At 42.5% G+C, this 27,877-nt stretch overlaps 1 protein-coding gene across 1 annotated transcript in view; it reads left to right on the forward strand.

Moving 5' to 3' along the window:
- SIK3 (SIK family kinase 3) overlaps positions 1-27,877 on the forward strand; it is a 241,798-nt gene that overhangs the window by 167,123 nt on the left and 46,798 nt on the right. The window contains 4 exon segments of the mRNA XM_029572295.1: positions 7,792-7,953; positions 20,187-20,311; positions 20,711-20,834; positions 26,036-26,154. Coding sequence (XP_029428155.1) covers positions 7,792-7,953; positions 20,187-20,311; positions 20,711-20,834; positions 26,036-26,154 — 530 coding nt within the window.

Consider the following 27,877-nt stretch of genomic DNA (forward strand, 5'->3'; position numbering starts at 1 on the left):
TATTTCTTCACAGTGAGTGTTGTGGATGCCTGGAATGCCCTTCTGGAGGAGGTGGTGAAGACGAAAGCAATCAAAGAATTTAAAGGTGCATGGGATAAAAACTGTGGATCCCTAAAGGCTAGAGGATGAAAATGAAGAAAACTGTGCATGGGGAAACCTGCATGGAGCGGTGGTTACTACTCTTAATAGAAAGCATGGGGATTACTACCCTTAAACCAATAAGCCTTGATGCTTTTGATGCAACTGCAACATCGCTCTCTGCTTCAGCTGTGGGGGGGGGGGGGGGGGGGGGGGGGGGGAGGGGGAATTGGATTTAGACGGCAATCAAGCCAGACCCTGACTTTTACAGTATGGGGGTACTGATACGCAGCCATAAGGGAAAAAGTACTGGACTGTTTCTGTGGCCAAATCCAAAAGCAAAGCACGTCAAGCAGCATTATCTGAATTTTCAAGAAGGGTCCTCATCTAGTAAAAATGTTGCTAGCAGTAATTTTTTATGGATTTGACAGTTGCTTGTTTTGATTGTAAATATTACTACCTTTATGGAAAGCTGCACGGAGCGGCAGTGACTACGCTTAAGAGAAACATGAGGGTAACCTGCATGTTGCAGAAACTTGCTGGACAGATTGGATGGACCTTTTCTGCTGTTATTAATATGTTACTATGTATATGTACTATGTTCCTTTGTACTTATTTATTTATTTATTTATAGACTTTTCTTTGCCGACATTCGTGAGGCACATCATACCGGCTTACATTGAACTGAAAGGAGGAAAATACAATGAACAGAATAACATGTCATAGTTAAACGCAAATGGTGTAAGATATAAGCATCGTAAAAACATTCCGAGATTATATATAATAAAATAAAAGAACTAAATAGCTATGGAGGAAAAAAAGAGAAACTTTGTACAAACTAAGAAAACTTTATCTTTAACAATGAGAAAGTGGTACAGGGGTTATGAAGTGCAGCAAAGTTCCAGGGGGGGAGGGTAGGGGCACAGATGGAAAAGGAGAAGAGCAAGGGGGGGAGGGGCACGGGAGGGGGGGGGGGTGGGCAGGTAGTGGAGATTCTTAGAAAGGTCCATTTAGGAGAAGTCTACGTATTGGTTGAGTTGGGGTATGCCTGCTTGAAGAGCCATGTTTTGACTCCTTTTTTGAATTTGTTGAGTGATGGTTCTATTCGGAGGGAAGGGGGGAGGGAGTTCCAGAGGTAGGTGCTAGCTATGGAGAAAGCCCTTTCTCTGGTGAGGGACAGATGCGCAGCCTTCAGGGAAGGAATGTGTAGGGTACCTGCATGAGCACTTCTTGTGGGGCGGTTGGAAGTGCGGAAGCGAGGCATTTCTTCCAGCCAGGTGTGATTGAGTTGGTATAATGAGCAGTGAAGAATGGTGAGTGTTTTGTATTGTGAACTGAAGGAGATAGGCAGCCAGTGCAGGTCTTTTAAAATTGGAGTGATGTGTTGTGTTTTGCGGGTGTTTGTTATGATTCTGGCCATGGAATTTTGGAGGATCTGGAGTGGCTTGATAGTGGTAGCAGGGAGGCCGAGTAGGAGGGCGTTACAATAGTCCAGTTTTGACAGCATAGTAGTCTGGATTACAGTTCGGAAATCGTTGGTGTGGAGCAGAGGTTTGAGTTTCTTGAGGATATTTAATTTGTAGAAGCCTCCCTTTATGATGGATTTGATGTAAGGTTTAAAGTTTAGTTGATGGTCGATAAGGACGCCCAAGTCTCTTACAGCCTGTAATTTGTGTTGTGGAGCAGTTGTGTTCTGAGGTGAGTCGTGGGGAGAGCAGTCAAGATGGGTGGAAATGATGAGTAGTTCTGTTTTTGCAGCGTTTAGAGCTAGGTGTAGGTTGGATAGCATTGACGTTATTGAAGAGAGGCAAGATTCCCAGAAGTGCATGGATTCCTCAATGGATTTTTGGATTGGGATAATAATCTGCACATCGTCTGCGTAAAGGAAAAATTTGAGGCCTAAGTCAGATAGTAATTGGCAGAGGGGTAGGAGGTATATATTGAAAAGGGTTGATGATAAAGATGAACCTTGGGGGACACCCTGTGTGATAGGGATGTGTGAGGATTGGTGTCTGTCAATTTTTACTACGTATTCTCTATGGTTAAGATAGGAGGAGAACCATGAAAGTGCGGTGTCAGCAATACCTATTTCAGCCAGGCGGGTAATTAGGATTTGATGATTGACAGCGTCGAACGCTGCCGAGATATCTAGGAGGGCGAGCAAGTATGAGGTTCCATGGTCCATACCTTTGAGGATGGTATCTGTCATTGATAGTAGTAGGGTTTCTGTATTGCGTGCTTTCCGGAATCCAAATTGTGAGGGGTGGAGGATGTTGTAGTCTTCTAGGAACTCGGAGAGTTGTTTGTTAATGACTCTTTCCAAAATGTTTGAAATGAAAGGCAGGTTGGAAATGGGTCTGTAGTTAGCTAGGTCTGACGGGTCAAGGTTTGGTTTTTTAAGGAGGGGTCTTACTACAGCAAGTTTGAGCGGGTCTGGGATGCTACCATGTGTGATGGAGCAGTTGATGAGTTCAGCAATGAATTTTGCAATGGTGGATGGGATAGCAAGGAGAGATTTTGAGGGAATAGTGTCTAGGAAGTGGGATGCAGGTTTCATTTTCTTTAGAATAGTTTCAATTTCGGCATTTGTTATAGGGTCAAAGTTTCTGAGTTTGCTCTTGTTGTCAATGCATGGCGGCGATACAGGGGAGGGGTTAGTGGGTAGGCGAGTGAGGATGTTGTCAATTTTGTTCTTGAAGAACGCTGCTAGTTCCTGGCATCTGTTACTCGAATTGTCCTCGTGAAGAGGTGTGGTAGCGGGGTTAGTGAGGTCAGTGACAAAAGTGAAAAGTGTGTTTGCATTGAATTTATAGGCATGAACTTTTTTGGAGTAGTAGTCCCGTTTGGCTTGGGTGATGGCTAGTCGGTAGGTATGTGCAGCGTTGATGTAAGTGGCTTTGAGAGTAGCAGATGGTTGTTTACGCCATGCACGTTCTTTGGATCGTAGGTCATTTTTGATCATCTTTAAATCCTTTGGGGTAGATTTTCAGACGAGCGCGAATAGCCTACTTTTGCTTGCGCTCCAGGCGCAAACAAAAGTACGCTGGATTTTAGTAGATACGCGCGGAGCCGCGCATATCCACTAAAATCCTGGATCGGCGCGCACAAGGCTATCGATTTTGTATAGCCTGCGCGCGCCGAGCCGCGCTGCCTCCCCCCGTTCCCTCCAAGGCCGCTCCGAAATCGGAGCGGCCTTGGAGGGAACTTTCCTTTGCCCTCCCCTCACCTTCCCCTCCCTTCCCCTACCTAACCCACCCGCCCGGCCCTGTCTACACCCCCCCCCTTACCTTTGTCGGGGGATTTACGCCTCCCGGAGGGAGACGTAAATCCCCGCGCGCCAGCGGGCCTGCTGCGCGCCGGGCCGCGACCTGGGGGCGGGTACGGAGGGCGCGGCCACGCCCCCGGGCCGTAGCCACGCCCCGTACCCGCCCCCAAAACGCTGCCGACACGCCCCCGGAACGCCGTGACGACCGGGCCCGCCCCCCGACACGCCCCCCTCCTAAAACCCCGGGACTTACGCGAGTCCCGGGGCTCTGCGCGCGCCGGGAGGCCTATGTAAAATAGGCTTCCCGGCGCGCAGGGCCCTGCTCGCCTAAATCCGCCCGGTTTTGGGCGGATTTAGGCGAGCAGGGCTCTGAAAATCTACCCCTTTGTGTACCGTGGTTTTCTTTTTTCACTTTGCGTAAGGGGAATTTCCTTGTGGATGATAGGGCATAGCTCATTAGCGATGGTGGTGGTGAGATTGTTCCAGGAGAGCAATGCTGTGTCAGGGTCTTTAAGGTCGAGATTGTTGGTTGTTTTGTCAAATGCTAGAGCGATATCTTCTGTGTTACTTCAGCTCATTCGGATCCAGGGCTGGGATTTGGTGCCATAACCTTTCAATCACAATTACCTTGGGATCTCTTTTTTTCTTCTCCTGGAACCCTGCAATCCTGGTTTCTGAATTGGGCCTACTTGGAGGCTGTGAATGCGGCAGCATCCTTGTCTCTAGCTGATCCGACTCGTGAAACAAACCGGAGAGCCTTCTGCTTGGCAGTACCCAGAGTTTCTACTGAGCCTACCCTCCGTCTGTGGATGCACAGTACAGTGTTTTAGCACATTTCAGCATGGACGATTTTTTGAGTCCGTGAAGAAGAAATGCCCCATAATCACTGAAATAAAAAGACCTCCTTCTTCTTTTTGCACCGGCACACAGTGACACGCACTGGCTGAACATCTGGCGTGCAGTGCTGTGTCAGTTTTCCTTCCACTTGTTTCCTGCTCGGAGCTGAAGATGTATTTTGCTGGGGTGCACTTTGCTTAATTGCATTCTTTGACACATCTTCCCAAGCCGCTATAAATAACCCAATTTTTATTTTTTTTTTAGTGTGCACTGGTTTCGAGTCGGACGAAGAAAAATTCCTTTAAACTCCACTGTGGAATTTCTCTGTTAATGAAGAAAAATGGAGCAGAAGAGATTGTAGCTCTGCTTCTGCACGTAGGCACTGCCAGAGTTATATAAGTGCTGACTTTGTTTCTGTAAGCTCTGCAGAGCAAAGGCCACGATGGAGTCACTCATGACAGGAGAGGGGAAACCTTCATTGGACAAGATCTAAATAAAAATTTCACCTTTGCCAATATTTGACAATAAAGTGTTGAGAGATTGCAGCATTTTTAGTATTATTTATTTATATTTATTTATTTTTAATTTTTATATACCGGAATTCCTGTATACAATACAAATCAATCCGGTTTACAATAAACAATAAGTTACCCTGGTTGGGGCGGTCCAACAGTGTCTGCATACTCCATGTGATCAGAGACCATTCTAGAAACCCATACATTTTGAGGTGGGGTTGTTTTTTTTTTGTAAACTTGATTTCCAACCACTTAATAAACACTGGATGCTGCATTTTGTTGCTTGTGTCTCCACGGATCAAATATGAGTTTTCAGCAATGCTAACAGCTTTTTGTAAGTGGCACAGCTTGAAAAGAAAATGCATGTTATGCCCATTTGTTATGGACTAGGATAAAGAAATGAAAGTGTATCTTTAATTCTGTAGTGTCATTGGTGTACACAGTGCCAGCACATCCCCTGTTGCAGTGGGAGTAGGCCAGGTGACATACTGCATGGAGAAAAGGAACAGTAAACTACTACCTAAGGGATCAAGGTGATTACTGCACCTCTGATTGTGGACAATGGATACTGGAAGAAGATACCATCTCCATTTACTGTCGGTGACCTAATATATTCTTTTTTTTTTGCAAAGAGGCCAGCTTCTAGATTTCACACCTTAGAGAGGAAAGGATGGGGTATCTGGTCCAATCCAGGTGCATTTGGATGTATTTAAGGCTTTGTGTCATGATCCTGAACTGATATTTTGTAATCTAGCTATTGGTTTCTCATTCCCTCTCCCTCGTCTTTCTCCACCTCTCCCCCTTCCTTCCCCCTGCAAAAAAAAAAAAGATTCTACCAAATCCAATTATGAATTAGAAATGGAGTTTCTGTTTTCAGATTGATAGACTGAAAATTATCAATTTAGGATTGCAATCCAAATATGGGAATTTGTATGTACAAATACCTAGATCAAGACCAGGCCCTTCAGGAAATCAAGCCACCCATGCCTCTTTTTTTTTATCACTATATAATGTTTTTGTAAATTCAAAATGTAATTCAGATATATCCATTCCATCTATCCCGAGAGGCACAAAAAGTAATTCCAGTACATGGCAAGGCATTGTAAATGCATCTCTGTAGTTTAACGTAGGCCCTGATGTAGTAAGGTATACAAGGCTGTGCAAGTCCCATGTTAATCAAGGTATTAGTTATTACTCCCTATTTCAGAGAGGTATGTCATCTTAACTCATGTTTTTGTAACACTGGAATGTTTAATGCTTAGTCAGAAGTGGAGTTAAGTTTCTGGGCTTAGTGTTAGTCTATAGAATTGAACCTGGAGTTTGTGGTGTTAACGATCCTGTACTCGGCATGTATGCACATAACATATGTATGTTTTGTGTGCACAAGTTTTATGAGTCAATCTCATGCTCCTAACTCATGTTTTGTGTACATTAAGCATATTTTGGAGTGCATGTTTTCAAAAGAGCTTTTTTTTGTTTTGTTTTTTTTATCTCAGAGTATATTAGCACATGTTAGCTTGCTGCATCTGGAGTTAACAACGTTTGGGGGTTTTTTTAAGTGCATGAATAAAGAAAATGCATGTTGAACTTCAGCACACATTTTTTACTGCATCTTATTACATCAGGCCCTAAGGAAGCTCTAAACAGAAGGTCATTAATTAAACTTACAGAATGAAATTATTTTGCAAGGAGCAATGACTTGCCTAATTGTAACTCCCTGAAGAAATTGAATATTGTGCTTTTTAAACTTTTTTTTTCTATCAGTAGATAATTTATAATTAGATCATCTAGAAAATGCAGATATAAAGCTTTGCTCAGCAGAAAATATCACCGGGTAGTCTTAAATCAGAAGTGCAAGAATATGTCCCCAGCTGTGTTACCTAAAGATAAGCATTGTTTAATGTAACGCCTTACGGCGAAAGTTTTGTTCTTTGGAAACCGTCTTGATTTGATTTGTATATCGAGAAAGTCGGTATAAAAAAACCCTAAATAAATAAATAAAGCATTTGCAGTTTGCATTGCGATTGCAGTTAATATTGACTACAAGGCCATTATGTCTCAGGGCGGCTTTCCACAATGTGCTACTGGTATCAAGCCTTTTAGTTAATGCTCAGTCGTTGAGTGGCTTTAGAACTGACGCTTCTCTTTTGAGCCACGATCTGTGTACATGCAGGTTGCTCTTACTAGACAAGCGAACATAAGGGACTTGTCCTAGCATTATAAAAAAGTATTGCTCTTACTTCGTCTTTTTCTTTTTAATATAATTCATATGACACTATCAGTGTGCACAGAGCCAGAATGAGAATGGAGGTGGAAGAAAGGAAAGTAGCCGCAGACTCCTGCTTGCGGCAGATGCGGACTCTTGTGGTAGGAAGGAAGATGCCCAGAGATCAGCTAGGGCCAACGGGGCAGACACCATGAGCCAAGACTTCCTTATTTTATTATTATTGCATTTGCATTTATTAAACACCTAACTTGAGAGCGACTGAGTTTGCTGACAACTCCTATGTTATTGTGTAAGGCTGATGCTCGCAGTCCATCCTAGTTTTGAGCACAATGGGTGGGTAAGTGCTGAAAGGTTGGGAAAGATTTGGAGGGGATTTGAGCAGGTGCTGTCATGACCTTATGTACAATCTGTGTCTGTCGCTGAGTCAGCCCTCAATGAACTGATGTTCCATTAATTTCCTTTACTGGCCGAATCTGCATTGTTTGTGTGTATGAGTTCTAGGTGGAGGCAGGAGTTTATTAAAGGAATAGTTATATTTTTCTGTTTTAAAAGACTTTACAGTACCCATGAATGTAGAATTAGTATTTGTCCTATAATGTTGTAGTTGTGTCTTTATACATCTTATATGGGAGAAGGGAATGGTAGAGGTGGGATTGGCACCTGGGTCTCTGTGTCTCCCAGTTCTGTGCTCTAATTTCAGTACTTCAGCATCAACCTTACTAAAAGAAAATGAAGTTATGTATTGAAGAAATAGTGCAAGTAGTGTATAAAATACTGATCTTTTGTGCTTAATTTGTAATTTCAGCATGGAATATGCTTCCAGTGAATCTCTTCCCATGTAACAAGCCTTTTCATTCCTTTGCTTGCAGATCATCTGGTGGCCCATGGACGGATGGCAGAGAAGGAAGCCCGCAGAAAGTTCAAACAGATCGTTGCTGCTGTCCATTTCTGTCATTGCCGCAACATCGTCCACAGAGATTTGAAGGCGGAGAATCTGCTCCTGGACGCAAACCTGAACATCAAAATAGCAGGTGAGAGAATAGGTTAGAGGGCAATGGAGCAACTCGGAGAGTTCATGGACCGAGTCAGCACTCTGCTTCCAGCTATTCACAGCCAGGAAGCTCAGCGTGGCAGCAGGAGGAAGGCCTCAAAGCACAGCATCAGCACATCAGGGCTTGTTTGCATGTTTGAGGTCTTTGCTGTGCACAGAATGACAGCTTTTTTCAAGGCAGCCTTGCGTGCTAGACATCCATAACAGTGACAAAAGCATCCCTGTCTGGCTGCTGCTTCTTATCACGGTGTTTAGTAGAAAAATGCTGTGTTTTTTTCCTTTGTGCATAGACCTGACAGTATATACCGTGTTGTATAAGGTGGATGTTGGTTAGTGATGAACTAAGTTGTGCAGGTAAAATGGGTGAGGAAATTTGTGCTATAAAGAATGTATATTCTGCCTGTGGAAAGGGTAATAAATGAGAGAAATTGATATGTGAGGGATGCAAGACAGATGGACCATAATTGGAAGATATGAGGAGGATCAGGGCAGATGGGGTATTTTGACTTTGTGTCTTGAATAAGAAAGGACAGAGAGTGAGGATGGGGCTGAGATGACAGCTTTGCAGGAAAGTCTAAGAGGCTAATGCAGGCCTTCCTGAAATAGGGCTGTAAGTATAGAGATAGGGCTATTGGGTTCTGCCAAGGTGAACATATTCTGGAGGCAGAGGCCAGCAAGAGAAAATATTGAGATAAGATGAACAGAAAGGAGGCTAGGAGCGCTGAGAGTGGTGACCTTTTGCTTGGTACACCGGTTAACTGAATACAGCCTGCAGCTTTGGAAACATTGGTACGGTCTTTCCCTGTTAGTTGATTAATAAGTAGTCCATTTGCTTTGATTGCTGCACAGAGCCAGAGTTTGTTTTCCCTTGTAGGGAATTATTTAGTGGTTTATCACAGTAAGAAATAGCAAATACATTTGGGACCAGAAGAATAAACACCAGTTCTCTGAAGACAAGCAGGTTCACCATGTCATACTGTTCCGGAGCCAATATCAAAACCACCAGAATCCATGCCATATGCAGCTCATACTAACATATGCGGGACCAAAATTCTGTAAAAAAGAGATCTGTTGCATCCTCCCACCTTTCTTTAATACCCTGCTCCTGGGGGACCAAAGAATGCTTGAGAGAAGGAAATGATGCGCCACCAAGAGAACAGAAGAGAAGTGACATCAGGGGGCCCACCAGCCCCTCTCCAGGAATAATTTATAGCAGCGTGGGATTTAATGGGCTATATTTTGCTCTTCTTGCACATGACTTCCTGGGGTGTTGCTGTTTTTATTAACGTGACTCATATGCAATGATTGATTGATTGGGACTGGGTAGGAGGCATTCTCTCTGGTCTCCCAATTTGATGTTCGTGTCTGCCTGGCTGAGCTGTTTTGCTGGTGGTACAGGGATGATTCTGCTCTCCAGGTGTTATCACAAGTCGGGCCATATGTATCCGTATTTAGTGTATGCACAATTCAATTCAGTGCACACGTTTTCACAGTTTCCCTTCTTTTCTGCAATGTTGGCTATATGCACAGAATCTTAAGTCCATGCCATCCATGTCTGCCCTCCTGATGAGAAACTACAAACGTCAAGTAGCATTTATCACGTAAGAAAATGCATTCAGTGGCCTCCCCTTCTAATAAACATTTGGCTCCTAGCTGCCTCCTTGTAAGAAAGACCGTACTACAGGGACGTGCAACTTCAGTTCTGGAGTGCCACAAACAGGACGACCACAATAAATATGCATGATATATTTGTATACAGTGGAGGCAATGCATGCAAATATACCTCATGCATATTCATTGTGGATGTCTTGAAAACCAGACATGTTTGTGGAACTCCAGGACTGGAGTTGCGTGCCCCTGCCTTACTATAATCAAATCTACTCTACACATGTAAGTACACAAGGCTCCTTTTTACCTAACTGTAGCTTTACTGTCTTGTCCGTGCCAGAGACATATAATGTGTGTTCAGCTGTGTAGTGCACTGTAGAGTGAGTAAATGGCAATGATGGACATGGGATCTTTCGAGCTGGCACAACTTTGTTCTGCGTTAACTATTTATTTATATTAAAAGAAAGCTGTGCCCTCTCTGTACTGCTTAATATGCTAAAAGTGCTGAAGTAGCCATGTTTATCTTAGATCATGACACTTTTGAAACTTCTCCCTTACAATGCCACAAATTACTTATATGGAGTGGGCTCTGATTGATTGGTTCACAATAACATAGGAGATGATAGAAAAAAAACCCCCACGTTAGCCCTTCATATCTGCCCAATTGAGATTCTTCCACTTGGGTGGATAACTGCAATCCAATACTAACTAGCCATCCATCTCACCCATCCCGTCTTTTACCTGACCCCTCAACCCTTTTCCCACCACCACCCTTATGCAGTGCTTGAGGTCATTTGACACGTGATAGCCAGCGTGGACCAGTCAGATTCAAGGAGTGTGAGATAAGTTGTAGCTCTCTGGCTACTCGCAGAGCTTTGGAATAATTGCAACTTAAATTAAAAGTAAAACCAGCCAATGTGGTAAGATTTTACTGATATTGGGGTAAATCGGGTTGTGCATCCCTTTCAAATGCTCTACAATAGAAGCTTTGCAGTTTTAATCTAGAGAAGACCATTTCTCACAAAAGATCAGGGATAGAGCATCTGGATTGGGCTCAGACTGCCTGCAGTAGTGCAACTTATGTGGATGTGAAAATGGTGGAAACTGTTTTTTCTTGTTGTTTTTTGTTTTTTTTTAATGAAGGAAGTTTGAAACTATTCTCCTTCAAAGCTTTGCTCCCAGAATGGGCTCCCTGAGATAGTCCCCACCCATCTGTTATTGTTTGGCTTGGCAGGCAGAACAGTAAGGAAAAGATGATTTACTGGAAAGGATTTTTCCTAGTACTTTGTTTTGCCTTTCCATAGTAGCATAAACCTTGGAAATAATAATGATACTAAACGGTAGTGGAAAAAAAAAAGGCAGAAATGGTTTGAAAACTGACTGGTTTTACATCTCAGATTGTGGATTCGTCCCCTACCCCCACCTTTTTCTTTTTTTTTTTTTTTTCAAATTTGGTAAATATCAATGTTCATGAGCACAAGAGATTAGTGGCACTAAAAAAGACAGGCAAATGCTTAAACCACAGCTCTGCCAATACACCTAACTCCTGCCCTGCTGTCAGGGCCAGTGTAAGGAAGGCACCCCAGTGTTGAGAGTTTGAGATTTATGGTTGTTGTACGGTGGTCTTAGGTTCAGTGGTCTCAGCCTAGTTTCCAGTAAGTTTGCCCACATCACAAAACTCTCTCCAGCAGTTTGTTTCTGGACAGTTTAACAGCTATAAACCTCTCTATTTCAACCACTGAACAAAGAATATCAAATTTACTAATACCAAAAATAATTAAAGACCTTGTGAGAGCAATAATTAAATGCCACAGGGAACTTGGAGGCTTGTGGATTCTTTGTACCCAGTGGACCTGCAAGCTCATTTTCAAAGGAAAATTCCCTATGGTGCTCACACCGTAGATAAAAGTACCCAGATACATTGCACCTGTATTGAATCAGGTGCAAAGTATGCACTTGAAAGTTTGCATAGGGATTTCCCAAATCTGCTTCTAGTGCTGCTAAAAGTGTAAGTGCTGTCATGCAGCATGCATATTTTTAACTACCTTCTCTGTGCTGGAAGGGAGAGGCGATAATCAGGCTGAATTAGCATTACATTGGGTGATGTCATCCGGCGGCACCATTCTATGCCAAGAAAAGACCATAAACTTCTAGATAACTTTGGCAAGAGTTTTTCAAAGTGCAAATGCTTTCTGCTTGCATATATATTCACCAATTCTACATGGTGCAGTATATTTATGACTGCATTCAGAAACTGAAACCTTTCGTACCTGCTACTGAGCAAGGTAATTACTATCCCCAACCACTCCTAGAGGTGGAAGAGGGCATCCCAGACCTACTCCACTCAGTATTCAAATCTTTTGATTCTATTTCACTTACCTCCTCAGCCTCCATTGGAGTAGACTCATGATATGGCTTTGAGCCAGCAGTATCTGTAAGGTTGTCCACAAGAAACTGATGAACTTCTTCTGCTTGTGGGACAATCTTTTTGGTGAAAATCTCCAGGAGATGGATGCACAGATAGACTGCACTGCCATATTCTGTTTCTTTTTCTCAACAGCTTCTGAATATCCCTCCACATCAAAACATGACTTCTACCCATAAAACAATCATATTTCCTCAGGCAGCCCTACTGGTCTTTTCAACAGTACTATTTGCCGCCCCTTCCATCCCAACATCAACAGGCACTTCTCAACAAAGAGTTCACTATCAGCTGACATTCACCCAACAAGCTCTGCCCAAGCCAGGGACAATCCATCCTCTGCTCTCTCAGTAGGAGGAAGAATACAACATTTCATGGAGGAGTGTTGTCCAATGACCAAGGACCCCTGGGTCCTCCAAATCATGCAGGCTGGGTACTGATTGTATTTCTCCCAGCCACCATCCCTTCCACATTGTTTGGTGCTCCATCCGGCTCTGTTTTATCTGCTGCAGCTTCATCTGGAAATCCAGTTGCTTCTCCAACAACAAATGATAAATCCAATCCCATTGTCTCAACATACAAAGGGCTTCTGTTCCTGATATTTCCTTATCCCCAAGAAAATGGGGGGATTGCGGCCCATTCAGGACTTGCCATCTGAACAAACACATACTCTGAGAGAAATTTAAAATTAATTCCCTCACAGAAGGACTAATGGATGTGTGCCCTGGATCTAAAGGATGCATACACTCACATGCCCATTCACCTTTCGAATTGACACTACCTCCACTTCCAGGTGGATTCTTCCCATTACTAGTATAAAGTACCCCTATTTGGCCTGTCATCAGTCTCAAGGATCTTTACGCAATGCCTCGTGGTATTAGCAGCTCATCTGCATCACCAGGGAACAGAAGTCTTCCTCTTCCTGAACAATTGGTTCATCACAGCAAAAACATGAGAGGAAGTGCTCCACTCTCTGTGCACAACAATATATCTTATGCACTGCTTAGGTTTCCTGGTCAACTTCAGGAAGTCGAGACTGGAGCCCACTCACAGATTCAAGTTCATAAGGGCTTGGATAGACTCGCTGCAGGAAAGAACGTTTCTGCATTCCAACTGAGCAAATGCTATGACATTGCTCATCCACAAGCTACTGTTCTCTCCATGCTAGACAGCCAGAAGGTTCCTTATGGTCCTTAGTCATACAGCAGTGGCTATCTGTGTGGTTCCCTTGCTGCAACTTCCAGTGGGATCTATGTATGCAGTGGGACTAACTTACTCAACTGCTTTCATCTCCAGTATAAATAGCACCAATGAAATGGGAAATGTGGTGATAGCTGTCCCCACGAATTCTCCAGGAAGGAGCCCCTCTTTGCTAACTCCCCTATGTAGTTATTTATTTATATTCTACTTTTCAGCGCTTCAAAACAGATTTCTTTTAGGTACAGCAGGTATCAAGTAGTAATGGCAACAGATGCCTCTACCCAAATAGTGGGGAGCACACACTGGAACCATTTGAACCTAGGGCATTTGGTCTCTTCTGGAGATCTGTTGTCAAATCAATCTATTGGAGTTGATAGTAATCAGACATGCTCTATCAGTGTTTGAGCACCTTCTGGAGGGAAAGAGCATCCTGATTCAAACCGAAAATCAAGTTGCCATGTTTTATTTTAACAAGCAGGGAGGAATGGGATCATGGTTTCTCTGCCAGGAAGCCCTAAAAATCTGGAATTGAGCAGAAAGAAATCAAGCTGTTCTACAGGACCCTCTCTGTTGGGCACCTCCAACACATTCGAAGATCAATTCAGCAGAATTTTTCAACCATACAGTTGGTCTCTACTGCAGTCAGTGACTGACAGACTCTTCAGCTTATGGGGCTTACCATCAGTGGAGCTAGTCACATCACAACAGAACACTAAATCAATTTTGCTCAGTTCTGCCAAGTGATCACAGACTCGCTTAGGATGCTTTCATCCTTGATTGGGGACAAAGCCTCGTGTATGCTTTTCCATCATTACCACTGAACAGTGCACAAGGTTCTTCAGGACCGCGCTCAGCAGATCATTATAGCCCTGGTGGGGCCCAGACAGATTTGGAATGCATATCTTGTACAACTTTCCAGCAGTCCTCCAATGTATCTGGGAACAGATCCTGCGTTGTTAACTCAAGAAGATGGGACATTGTATCTTCCCAGCCTTTCATCCCTCAACCTCACAGCCCTAGATGTTGAGTGCTCGGTGATTGTGGATCTTGACTTACCTACAGAGATTGTGGACATACTAGTCTCATCTAGAAAGCCTTCAAATAGAAGAAATTGTGCCTTTAAATAGAATAGGTATTCCCAATGGTGCCAACAGAATGCTTTAGACCCATTTACTTGCAAACCTAAGCATTTGCTGAAAAAGTTACTCCACTTTTCTCACTCAGGTCTTGCTACCTCTTTGGTGTGAGTGCACCTCAGTGCTCTAGCTGTTTACCATACTCAACTGGATGGCAAACCAATCTCTACTCATCTGCTGATTTTCTGTTTCATAAAAGGTCTGTGGCAGTTCAAGCCCCAAGTACAAAAAACACCTGTTCCATGGGACCTGAATGTGATCTTTTCCTCTTCTTCCTTAGGCTTCATGAGCATGAAGGTGAAAAAGCCCTACATGTTCTAGACTGCAAAAGGGCCTTAGAGTATTGCAAGAACTGAACTCTTCCAAATAATAAAACCTCCCAACTGATCATCTCATATGATCCCAACAGGCTAGGAGTAATGGTTGCCAAGCATACCTTGTCTAACTGGCTGGTTGAGAACATTTACCACTGCTACACCTTAGAAGATGTGCAAGTTACAGACTCTGTGAAGACTCATCAAGTGAGAGCCATGGCTGTTTCTGTTGCTCATCTTCGAGAAATACCCATTGAGGATATCTGCAACTTAGACTTCAGTTAATATCTTTATGTCCCATTACTATCTTGATAACCCCTCAAAGACTGACAGTAAATTTGGACAAGCAGGTTTGCAGAATCTGTTCTCGCTATAGTTTCATCTCTGCGGTGAGGACTGGGTTGCTTACTAAGTAAATGCTCCTCTGCAATCATCAGCTTGGGACTCCCCACATGTAATGGCTATTTCAGAATGCTTATTGACGGAAAAAGCAAGTTTGCTTACCATAAACAGTGTTTTCTGTAGATAGGCTGAATTAAGCATGGAATTCCCTCCCATCTCCCTGGAGAGCCAATTACATAGTAGATTTAGCTCTGACTGAGAAGGCTCATAAAGCAATGTCTGTGCGGGAACTCCTGCACATGCTCAGTAGAACTAAAAGCTCTACTAGCTTAGAGAGATGAATCAAGTGCTGCTGTATGACATCACCCACTTGTAATGGCTAATTCATCCTGCTGTCTATGGAAAACACCAGTTACAATAAGCAAACTTGCTTTTTCAAACCCTCTTCTTACACAGGTAAACATGAAATTACCCATGTAAATCACAATATATCAAAAGTGTAGCACCGAAATGTTTGCAGATCCTTGAACTTCAAAAGATGAATCAATCAATATAATAGGTGCCAAGCGACAGGAGTCTTTAATAAGTAGATATATGAAATACAGGTAGGTCCCCTGACACGGACTGTGTTTCGTCTCTCCGGTTGCATTGGGAGGGACAGAAGCCCAGAACTATAATAAATAAAGAGATAGAAACAAAGATCCAGAATCAAACAAATACATGGCTACAAGATCTAAACTCCAAATACTATATGATGTAAGAAAACGTACCTAGTAATTAAACACGTGACAAAAGTAATAATAGCATAGCTTGGTATCTCCAGGTTGCTGAAATAGAAAAATAAACAGCAACGCAGCATAGAATATAAGTAATGAGTATCAGAAATTAAATATAAAATGTAAAATTGGATAAAGTAAAGAGGCAATGCCCAAAGGAGCTGTACATACCATTTGAGGAAGTCCAGGTGACTCAAATGACCACTATTAGTCCCCAAAGTCTCATGAATATGAAATAAGGAGTTCAAAGGATTAATACAGGGACCCTAAGAAGGAAGAACGCTAGTAACCCATAAAGCAAGGAACAATACAAGAAGGAATACAGAACAAGGAAAAACAAAGAAGCAGCAGGTGATACACGAAAACAAAAAAACAAAGAGCAGAGCTCCTAAGGTGAAAAACTGCCTGCGTATATGAATCTTCTCCCTAGGTCTGGTGTGTGAAAAGGTTAATTAATTTACAGCTTCCAGATCCCATGGAAAATTCATAATGGCAATCATTCTTCCTTTATATTCATTTTGCAGTATTTTGGCTCAATCTGTTTTGTATGTTGTGAAGCATTAAGGGGGTAGTATTGAAACCCCACTGCTAGTTTGCAGTTGTACCTGTGGGGCTGGAAGCTCGTTTTCAAAGGGAAACCCCACTCGTGAAAATGTATTCACAGGATTTGGAAAATGCAAGACCCACACATACTTCCTGTCCTCCACTCTAATCCCGCCCCTTTTACTGTGGACAATGGTGAGTACTTATACCTACAGTAATAGGGGACAATATTCAAGATCCCCATTTCCATGGGCAAAATGTTGTTTTACCTGTGGAATGGCTTTGATTACTACTCACTCTATGGATAGACGTATGTGCTTATTTCTACCTTATTGACCTAAGGCATTCCCAGGGGCAGACTGAGGGTGGGGAATATTAAGCAGTGCTTCTAGTTTTGCATTTTAAAATTAGGTATGTTTTTGAGGAAAAAATTATCCACAGAAAAAGGGGATGCAAAATCTCAAATAATACTTTTTTCCTAGGCAGTTTTCAAAGGGAAGTGAATCTCCATCTGTAAAGTCATTATTAAACAAACGTGCCTCACAATATTGCAAAAATTCCAGGTTCCAGATTGCCCAGGTGCCTAAAATTTGTGGCTTGACGCCCACTGGAAGAGATGCTGGTAGGACCAGATCAAGAAGCAGAAGCCACGGAGCGTGGGTGAGGATGGTTGACACAGCTCTATGGCTAGGCCACAGAGGAGAGGGGAGGAAAATGGAGTGGCAAGGGATAGAGAGAGGCTGGAGGAGGGGGAATGGGAGAACAAAGAAAAGGAAAAGAAGAAAGGGGGAAAAACATATTAGGAAAACAGCCAAAAAAAATTCTCTAGCTGCTAAAAACAAATGTTTTGTTTGTGCCTCCATTTTCTAAATATATTTCCATCCATAATGTATCTTCTGCTCCTCCTGCTGGGTCCTTGATAAGTTGTATATCCTCATGTAACATTGCATGACAAGAGGCAGGACCTGCATTGAAAATGCTGACACAGCAGTTTTCACAGTGGCGTTTGTAAGTTCTGTGTTACAAACTTTGCACGTCACCTGTACAAAGCAGAGCTACAGAAGCTCTTGCAGTTCCAAGCAGACTAAAGTAGCATGGACTGTTTAATATCTACAGGATGTACAGGACCTTGGTTTAATAGCTCAACCACAAGGATATGTGATGTAGCACAGTGCCCCCTACCATTTATTTCTGTGAAGAAGTTTTGAATACTACATCTTCCAACATCCTATGTTCTCTTGGAAGGCAGGGTAGAATAGAAAACTGCCTTTTGTCTAAATGTTGAATGCACGTCAAATATTGCTTCAGTAGCTATTTGAATGGTAATTTTATTTGGTTATTTACTACTATAACTTATAACTTTTAATGTGCTTCTCGACATACTCTGTGCTGTATAGATACATATAAAGCAGTCCTTTCTTCATGGAACTTACAGTCTAGTCAAGTCAAGCATACATAACAAACAAGCATCTGTGGAAAGTGTATTTATTGTAGAGAAGTGGTTAGGATTTAAAAGCAGCCTCAAAAGGTTGTTTGTAGACTGGAATTGAATATGTCCAGAAAGGGAGCATGATGCACCAAATCAGGAAGTCTATTCAATGCATACAGCGCATAAGGTGGAAAGCATGGAGTCTGGAGTTGGCCATGGAAGGGCACAGATGAGCACCTTGCTGGATGAACAAAGTTCTCGAGGAAGGGAGTAGGGAGAGATAAGAGATGAGCTGCAGAATGAATGCTTTTGTAGGTAAGAGAAGCTTAAGCTGTATGCAGACATGCATGGGGAGCCAAGGTAGTGTCTTGAGAAGAGAGGTTACATTGTCATAGCGACATTGAAGAAAGATAAGTTATGTAGCAAAATTTTGAATAGATTGCGACGGAGAAAGATGGTTCAATGGAAGATTTGTGAAAAACAAGTTGTTGTAGTCCAAGCATGTGGTGATAGGAGAGTGGATGAGCCTTTTCTTAGCATGTTTAGAAAGGAAAGGGCAGATTGTAGAAGAGATATAAAAGAAGAAACAACACGCTTTAGCAGAGTTTTGGATGTATGTAGAGAAGGAAAGAAAGGCATCAAAGATGACTCCTAAAGTTACTGGCCAACAGAACCGGTTGAATGAGAGCACCATCCATAGAGCCTGGAGGCAATACTGACCGATAGTAGAAGAGCAGCTGAGGAAGAACCACCAGAGAATATAGTAAAGGTACGATGGGAGAGATGATAAGAAAACCAGAATAGAGCAGAGTCCAAAAAATCTAACGGCATACAGCTTGTCGGGGAGTATAGTGATCAAAGGTGTCAAAAGCTACGCCTAGATTGGGAGGACGAGGATAGGGTAAAGGCCCCATGGCTTTGGCCATGAAAGGTTCACTAGACACTTGGTTTCTGTGGAATATAGAGGGTGCTTTGTACTATATGAAGCCAATTACTGTAATTTATGAGGTCCATGTATAACATTGTTCAAGATAGTTAACATGGCTACAATGTTGGATCTCCAAATGGTTCACAATCCAAAATTAAGCATAGGGAAGTTAAGTTCCTTGGTCAGGCTCATACAGTGAACGGTGGACAGGAAAACTGGTTTGCTATGCTATGGAACAAGCCCTGGCACTGAGGTAGGGGTAGTGGAAGAGGCAAGAGGGATTATTTCTTTAATGTAAAATCTCGTTCTCAATTTTGTATCCAATTCTCGGTAAGCACCATATATCTTTTCTCTTTTCAACAGAATTAGGTTGTTCTGTAACCTTTTTTCAGCAAAGGTTTGCTTTCTTTTTTGATGAATCCCGTTTCCTTCATATACGGTTACATTACTCCTGGAGAAGTGTTCTGAGAGAGAACGTGCAGTGTTGCTGAAACAGAGTCAGCAGGCATCCGTGGTTCCTTTCCTTTCCAATAATGTTTCCTGCAGAAATATCATACAGAAAAGCAGGCCCCCTAGGCCCGGTGCCTTGCTTGTGAGAAGTACTTGTTTATTGTGAAGCTGCCTTGGTTGCTGTGTGGTAATGCAGCTAAAGCAGAGCACTGCCGGTAAGAATCTCATTAAGTTAAGTTTGTACCATTGCTTTGAATAAAGAACTTCTTTGGAGCATATGCCTTTTCACTCGAGGAGGAATCATGGGAATCATGCCCTGTAATCTCTTAATAATGTGTACCCTTTTGCTCACTAAAATGAGGTTTTAATAGCACTACTTGTTCCTAGGTATAAGGCAGCAAGAGAAGAGGATCTTTGGCAACGCTGAACTGCACCCCCCCGGCTGCAACCAACCCCCCATCCACCCACCCACACATGCAGCCTCTCATTCCTGCCCTGCAGCATCCCTTGCTATTCCACTACTGTAACCCATATACAGCTCAGTGTTACAGCACCCCAGGATGTACACATACGGTTTTGTTGATGTGCCTATGGGACTCCTTCTTATTTTAAATCTGCTCCTTAAACCTATGCAGCCTCTAACCCTAAAAGTTAAATGTACAAGTTCACGTGCTGCTTTGCTCCTCAGCCCCCTGTTTATCCTAGCTGCACAGAATGATGTGGAGAGAGATCCCTGGAAATGTTGAGTTGTGGTGTTGTAGCTGTGTACTGGCTAGACAGACTGCAGAAAGGAGCATGACTGTTGTGTGGCGTTACATGTAAATACCTAGGTCCCACCCAACATATACCCAGTTTCTCTCTTTGTGTTCAAACTCGGCATGTAAACTGTGGCACCGTCTAATGATGATGATATACTGATTAGTGTATTGTCTTAGTACCATTCACATTGTTATGGATGTGTTCCCATAGGCCTGGGATCCATCCCAGCACACACAGACATACAACTGGTTAAGTCAAACTGGGGACAATTAGTTGGCATAAAGCAGCAGATGTTTTGCCTTTCAGATTTTGGGTTCAGCAATCTCTTCACGCCAGGCCAGCTGCTGAAGACGTGGTGTGGGAGCCCTCCTTATGCTGCCCCTGAGCTCTTTGAAGGCAAAGAATATGATGGGCCAAAGGTGGATATCTGGGTAGGTACTAGAGAGAGTTCTAGGCATGATAACTGGGGAGCAATTACTATCTCCTATGTGTGAATATGTGCAGCTTTTGTTGGCTGCTATTGTGTGTTTTTTCTGCATCATGTTCTGATGGTGATACCTGCGATTTCAGTGCCCTACCCCAGATGGACAATAAGGAGCTACTTCCAAGATGGAACCTCTCCATATCCCTCCTGCGGGAGATTGGCAATAGGTCTGTGACCTCTGACCCTTGCTGTCCTGAGGAATCTCTGCCATTCCCAGACAGTTTTATGATTCTTACTCTGTCTGAAGCCACTAGCTTGATGATGCATCAACTCTATAGGAGTTTGCAAGTATCCTTCTTGCTATCTTCTGTTGCTGACCTTGTTCTTTGTTGTTTTTTTTATGTAGAGCCTTGGGGTGGTCCTGTATGTACTGGTATGTGGTGCTTTGCCCTTTGATGGCAGCACACTGCAGAATCTGCGGGCGAGGGTCCTCAGCGGCAAGTTCCGCATTCCCTTCTTCATGTCCACAGGTAAAGAGCCTGCTCAGGTCATCAGATGAGCTCTGAAAATAATGGGTATCAGCAATCATTATCCTAAAAGTCTGACTGCTCTCAATTTTGTATCTTAGACCCAGTGTATCAGTCAGTTGGTTTAAATAATGTTCCTTAGAAAATGTATTTTTTGCTAACACAACTTTTTTGCTATTTGTAATTTATAAGCATTTCCTAAGTTCTGCAAATGAGGAACATATGATGAACAGAGCCAGCCTTGGTCCTAAATATTATCAGCACCCTTTGGTACCATCTTGCAGCTCCTAGCTGCAGTAAATAGCAGGTATTGACATTTGATGAGATTTATAGGCATTTGGAGTAAATAATAATTGAAAATAGCTTATGATAGGCAGGGCTGGAGTTAAGCATTTGGCGCCCATAGGCAGAGTGCCATGGTAGCGCCCCTTTAAAGCTGTGCCAGCACATGGCCCCAAAGCAAGCAGGCTCCTCTTTGGCCTGGATATTTGGCACCTAGAACTCTCCCTATGTTGCCTGTGCCTAAATCCGGGCCTCTCTTGGAGAATTCCATTAGAGTAAGGGTTGTTAATGGACATGGTGATTGCCATTGTCAGTTTGTAAGAGGTGGAACCTGTCTTGTCTTGGCGGTAATTAGTCCCGTGTTTAAAGGGAGCACACTAAATCTGCTGTAGCATCCCAAGTGCTGAGGATCTGGCCATAATATTAGTCTCTTTAGGAAACAACTTTAGAGCAATCCCTTAATCATCACTTTCTTTCAGCCTATTCAGAATGTAGCTGACAGATTTTCCATTCAGTGAATTCCATCTCTGGGTCACAGCAGTTTAAAAAAAACAAACCATAAATACATATGGCTTTCCATTGGATAAAGGTTTTTATTCTCACTCATGACCAAAAGAAACCGTTTCCATTATTCACTAATGGTGGGGCTTGTGGCTTAAGTAATGTCTCATTCTTACAAGAAACGGCATGCTGCTTCTAGCAGTACTGTGCCTGTTCTCTGGGGAGGGAAGAAAGCTTGCACTGCTGCTACCCGTACTGTACCAGTTCTGTGGTGGGACAGAGTGTGTGGGGAGGTGGAATGGAAGCTTGCACTGCTGCTTCCTGTTCTGTTGCTCTTGTGTTAAGTGGAAACTATTTGCAATGTTACCAGTAAAGCACCTTTCCACAAAAATCCATCAATTTTCTAAAAACCTTTAGTAATTGCATTTTCTAAAAACCTAGTAATTGCAGAGCCATGCAGATGAGATACTTGGGCTGTGGGACCATCGTTTGCCTTGGGACCAGGAGAGATAACGCTATTCCTGTCCATCAGAACAGTGGGCTGAAGGGGGGGTTGGGGGGCAGGTTCTGAAGGTGCTACTAATGTCATTGCCATGAGCAATGCAGAGCAGTTTTGCAGCCATCTGAGTGCATCAAGTCTTCAAAATTATGCTTGCATCAAACCCACAGGAGAGAGGAGAAAGAAGAGTTGAAACCCTTTGCATTAATAATGAGTGTGTGTTTCTGTAATAAAGCTGTAATGTTTAGTGCTCTTAATTTAAAAACTGACTTCCATTCACGACGCAGTCCTCAGGAGACCAGTTACAGGCAATCCCTTAATCTTGACTCTTTCAGCGCTTTCAGACTGCAGCTGACAGATTTTCCATTTGGTGAATTCCGTCTCTGGGTCCCCGCTACCAGTTACTAAGAATACGTAATGACTGGCCATTAGATAAAGGTTTCATTCTTTACAGGTCTTGCCCAAGGTGGGTGATTTCCATTTCCATAATTCACTCCTGGTGTGAGGCCACAGCCGCTTGGGATCTAAGAGTCATTCGTTTCTTGTCATTACTTCCCAGGGAACCCACCACTCACCCCTGAACGTTACTGGCTCAGTCTTTTCTGATTTTCATATTGCCAGCAAGACAATTTTTGTGTATAGAAAATGATTTTTTTTTTCTTATATAGGCACATCTCTGTTTCTGTCCAATTCCTCTCTAGACAATCTCAGTACTGCCAGCTATTTCAGTATCTTTCATTGTAAACAGAGATATGGAGATCTGAAGATATAAGATTGAGAATTGGGCAGAAAGGGAAGGCTGACTTTCGGTTCACACATCAGTAATTGAAGATCAGAGAAGTGTAGACAAGCAAGACTGTACTTATACTTGAAGGAATGGGCAAGGATGACATTTTTTAAACTTTTAGGTGTTCAGGTTGAGGCTCAGTGCCTGGAGGTAGGCCAAAGATCAGGAGGGATCTCTGGTTTACATTACTAAAGCAGGTCTGTCGTGTGTCATGATTGTTGATGATTATTTTATTGCTCTTCTACACCTTGTTGTCTGTAGGGCTGGTTAAATCAGTAATGCAGGTGACAATATACAGAGTAGTCATGTTGTCAGCCAGTGGCACTCTTCGTTTTCAGGGCAAATTGAGCCTTTCGAGGACTTCTGCACTTTGCATGCACTGTGTGTTCACCGCATTGAGCCACTGCTCTCTTCTGACGCACTGGTCTTGCATGGCGCTGGCTTTTAATGGACCCTCATCTCCCTTACTGTATGCAAGCACTTTGCAGAGTTATGAGAAAGGAAATGAATTGGCAGTTTGTGTTCTAAATCACAGCAGCCAGTGCACATCTCCAGTGGCCAATATTCTTGAGTCCTTATTGATCATACTTATTAATTATATAACTAGGTAAAGCATCTTGTCATTAGGCAGGCATAAGACAACACTGCTGATGTCTGGAGTGTAACTGCTGCTCAACGCCTTTAACCTATTGGGTGGGAGCAGGAGCCGGATAGAAGACATCGTGTTCCTGTTCCCTTTGTTAACTTAAAGACTAGAGGGCACCTGCATGATGGTTTAGTGGAAGCCTGGGTCCTGTTCCTTAGCCCAGTTTTCCTTCTTGGCCCAGCAGAGGTTAGAGATGCTGTGATGGCAATGTTCATAGCTTCCAGGGAGAGGGAGTCTCAGCTACAACAGTGATACCTAATTGTCATAGTCAGGGTGTGTATGATTTATTTTTTTTGGGGGGGGGGGAGCTGGAATCTATGGCTAGATGTGAGGGTAGAGGGTTAAAAATGGGGAAACCCCTCTACTAGTTGCAGATGTAGATTCATGGCACTCTAGCTCTTGATTGTGCTGGAGGAGAGACGGCTAGGCCCCTTCAAAGAATAAGTCAGAGGGAGAGTGTAAGAGGAAATGAAAACATTACTGGTAGATGTGGCTAATTCTCTACTTCAGTTAGTGGATTTTTTTTAAATTTGAGAAGTTGGGAGGTTAGATATATTGAAATATGCATTAAAGCAATGTTAGGTAGTAAAGTTCCTCCCCATGGTCAAGACATTTTGTAGCCAATAATGCCCAGCCCTAGGTGCCGAAAGACCAAGTCTAGAGCCTATAGGATGAGGCAATTTATGCTCAGCTTATTTTTATTTAAAGTAGAAAAAATTAACGTTCTCTATAGGTGAAATTTTAAAATGTCATTTCCAGGGGATTGCAACACACTGTGTTTCATCTAATCAGTTTGGGTAGAATTACGATTATGTGTTTTCTATCCAATTTCTTTTACGGGTAAGGCTAGTTGCCTTAATAATTTGGGGTACTGCATAGCTCTGTATTTGGTGCAGGGAATACAGAGTGGTTTCTTTTTAGGACTGAATGAGTAAATCTATAAGAAATGTATATTGTTTTCATGCAAACTTTGAGATGTTTGTTGGGCACCCAGTGGGTTGAATACCAGTTTGTGTGTGTTTCTTTCACGAATGGGATTTGCAAGTGTCAAGTGAATAATTTCAATAGACAGAAGGTCTAAAAATCTGGCATAAAAATGAGTCATTTTTCTACTTTGGACATATGGTATTTTCTTCTACCCGGCTTCTCTCCTCCTTGTCCTGCATCTTCTTCTGTTCCTTCCTTTCCTCACAGACTGTTTTTTTCCTGTTTTTTTCCTGTTGTTTCCCCCTCCCCTCTTTCTATATTTTAGATTTTAGAGTGCCTATAGGCATATTCCTTTTTGGCTTCAGCTTATCCTTGCCATCAGAGTTTTTATGCTTTGTTTCAGCCAAGAGTACCGGTAGTGCTTGTTCTTAGAAGGAAGTTGCCTAGAAAATGTGTTTTCCTGCTTCAGGCCTACATTTAGTCATTTTGCCTTTGGCTGCCTAAGAGATGGCCATTGTGGTTTGCCCTTTGACATTGAAATATGGTTTAAAAGTTGCATTGCCCAAAAGAGAATGTATGAAGTGCTGCTGTATACATTAGAAAGCTGACAAAAACAAAAGTAAAAATTATAAAATGACCATCATATAGTGTTGTGGACATACGTCATGTGTGATTAATCCCATGTGCACCAAAAATTAGAATCATTGGTCTCTTAACATGTCAAACTTTTCAATATCCAACTTTTCTTGTGGACAGTATTTTTTAAACTGAAGTTGAGCTAACCAGTTTTAAAAAATAGAATGAGAGAAAGATAGGATAGAATGCTTTATGAAAGTAACACAGATTTATTCGAAATGCTGAGCCAGTGTCGGTATATGGGACAGATCTTCCAAGAAATGCATCATCTGAGATAAGTTTCTGTTTTTAAATGCATATAAAAATTCTTTAAAAATAATGTCGACAAGAAAAGTTAGACATTGAAAAGTTTGACATGTCAGACACCGATGATTATAACTTTTGGTGCACATGAGATTTCTCACACATGATGTATGTGTACACAGCACTATATGATGGCCACTTTATAATCCTTACTTTGGTTTTTGTCAGCTTCAAATATTGATTGGTTACTCCCTTTCAAGGATCTTGTGAAGAAATGAAGTGCTGCTATGCCATCTAGAGGCTGAGATAGTTGGAAAAAAAAATACCAACTCAAGAAAGTCATGCTCAGTAAAATTGGTGTGTGATTTTTATTAGTGTGAAGATGCAACTTTTTTTAATTAATTGTTTTTTTTATAAAGCGCATTTTTGATCTACCAGCATATAACAGAATTGTCATTGGTCATCATGCTGCTGGAGGGTGGCAGAGTTGTAGAGAGAAAATATGTTCTTTTTCCCTCCACCCTGTCGTAAATGACTGTGCGTGAGCTCAGGACAGGTTTTGGGGTTGGGCTTGGAAGGTCAGGTGTGGTGGAAGGCTAACAGCTTCCAACGTACATGCACTTGAGCGCGTGCATATACTCATCTCTGTCTCTGGGTACTCAGCTCGGTCTTGCTCTTTGCAGAGTGTGAGCACTTGATCCGTCACATGTTAGTGTTGGACCCGAGCAAGCGTTTGTCCATGGATCAGATTTGCAAGCACAAGTGGATGAAGCTTGGGGAGTCCGATCCGGAGTTTGACAGGGTAGGTGGTTGACGGTCCAAATCTCAGTCTATTCTTTTTGATTCATTGAACAGAAGGGTTTTTAAAATTGGAGGATTTCTGTTGTGGAATACTTTATATTCAGATGGATGTCAGTGTTCTATGCAGCTAAAAGTCTCCTGAAATGTGCATACATCCAGCTCCTGGACTCCTAGTGATATCTCCCAGAAAACAGTAGTGAATTCTTCTTAAAAGCCTAATTCCATGTATTTGTAGTGAGTTTTTTTTAAGTGCAGCAGGATGTACATAATTACTCATAGTGAGGGCTGTTTTCAAAGGGATCTAGGTGGCTAGATCCCCTGTGTGAAAATTGCCTAGCTGTTGAGCAGCTAGATAAAGCCATGAAGTTTCACTACGCAACTATATGTAGGCATTCCCGGAGACATTACTTGTTTGGGGAAGAAAACTACATGTGCACATTGAAGTTTTAAATGTAATCACCTAGTTTCACCCACCCACCCACCCACAGAAATAACAAGTGCCAAGTATATGAGAAGAACCCAGATAGTTGCCCTCTGAAACATTACTCAAGGTATGTAGGTACAAAATACATGGCCACACTGTGGTTTGGCAAAAATTGCCACCCTTGTTGTCTAATTACAGTTGGGTAAAGTGACTTCAAGGTCACTGGAAGTCAGTGGAAGAGCCAGTTCTAGAAGTTAGGCATTCTGATTCTGCTGTGATTTATTACTCCCCTTAAGAACACACAACTTTTCTCATTCATCCACTCTGGATGATATTTTGAAGCCAACAGTTGACTGCTGCTTCCTTTTTTCTTTTTTTTTTTTTTTTTAAATCTTTGGCTCAGTAGTTCTTCCTTTCTCTTTTTTTCTTCCAGCTCAGTCATAACCAGCGCTGGGACTCTGGTACCATGAGCTGCCATTCATAACTACTGAGATATTTTTTTTCTGCCACGGTTCGTAGTCTGGTTGTTGCAGGAATGGTCCCAAGGACAGGAGCCATGCACCAGGGCTCCTTCTAGAGCCCTGGATTTTAGGGCCTGTTTTCAGCCACAGCTTGACATCACCTTCCCCTCAGGCTCTGAGCACTACCTTCACAGCATCCTGAGCATTAGCCAACACATGATGCAGAAGGCTTGAACCAGGGACTCGTCTTCATGCAACACTACCACTGAGCCACCTGGCCAGCCCAGCTAGCTGAAACTATTCCTAATGCCTGCAAGCGTCATTTTGCAGTTCTCCATCAACAAGCAAGGCTGAATTAACCATGACTAGGGGCTTTCATTTTCAGTTTTTATTTGATTTTCCCTGGAATTTATCAGTGTTAATTATAACAAACAAAAATGGGAGAAAAATCCGTGAAAAAATAATTCATTTTTCCCACTAAAAGTTCTCCTTTTTTATTCATTATAATAAACACTCATAAATTCCTGGGAAAAATAAAATAAAAACTGAAAATGAAGGTCCCTAGCCATGACACATGGATGATGTCATCTGACAGTGCTGAATGGACCAATCTCTCTGAGCTCATAAGAGTTTTTACTCTGAGCATGTGCAGGAATTACTGCCTGCGCATTGCCTCACCAGCATCAGGTTTTTTTTTTTGTCCATGTTCCCACTTAACATAAACTCTCTCTCTCCCATCTGTTTTTGGTACTTGATAGTTTCTAATCTTTTTACCTAATCAAATTTTCTTTGATTTGCCCCTCTGCCTTGATTGTGCTGGATGTCACCAAAGTCCCAGA

This window comes from Rhinatrema bivittatum, chromosome 12 (genome assembly GCF_901001135.1).
Source record: "Rhinatrema bivittatum chromosome 12, aRhiBiv1.1, whole genome shotgun sequence".
NCBI classification, from domain to species: domain Eukaryota; kingdom Metazoa; phylum Chordata; class Amphibia; order Gymnophiona; family Rhinatrematidae; genus Rhinatrema; species Rhinatrema bivittatum.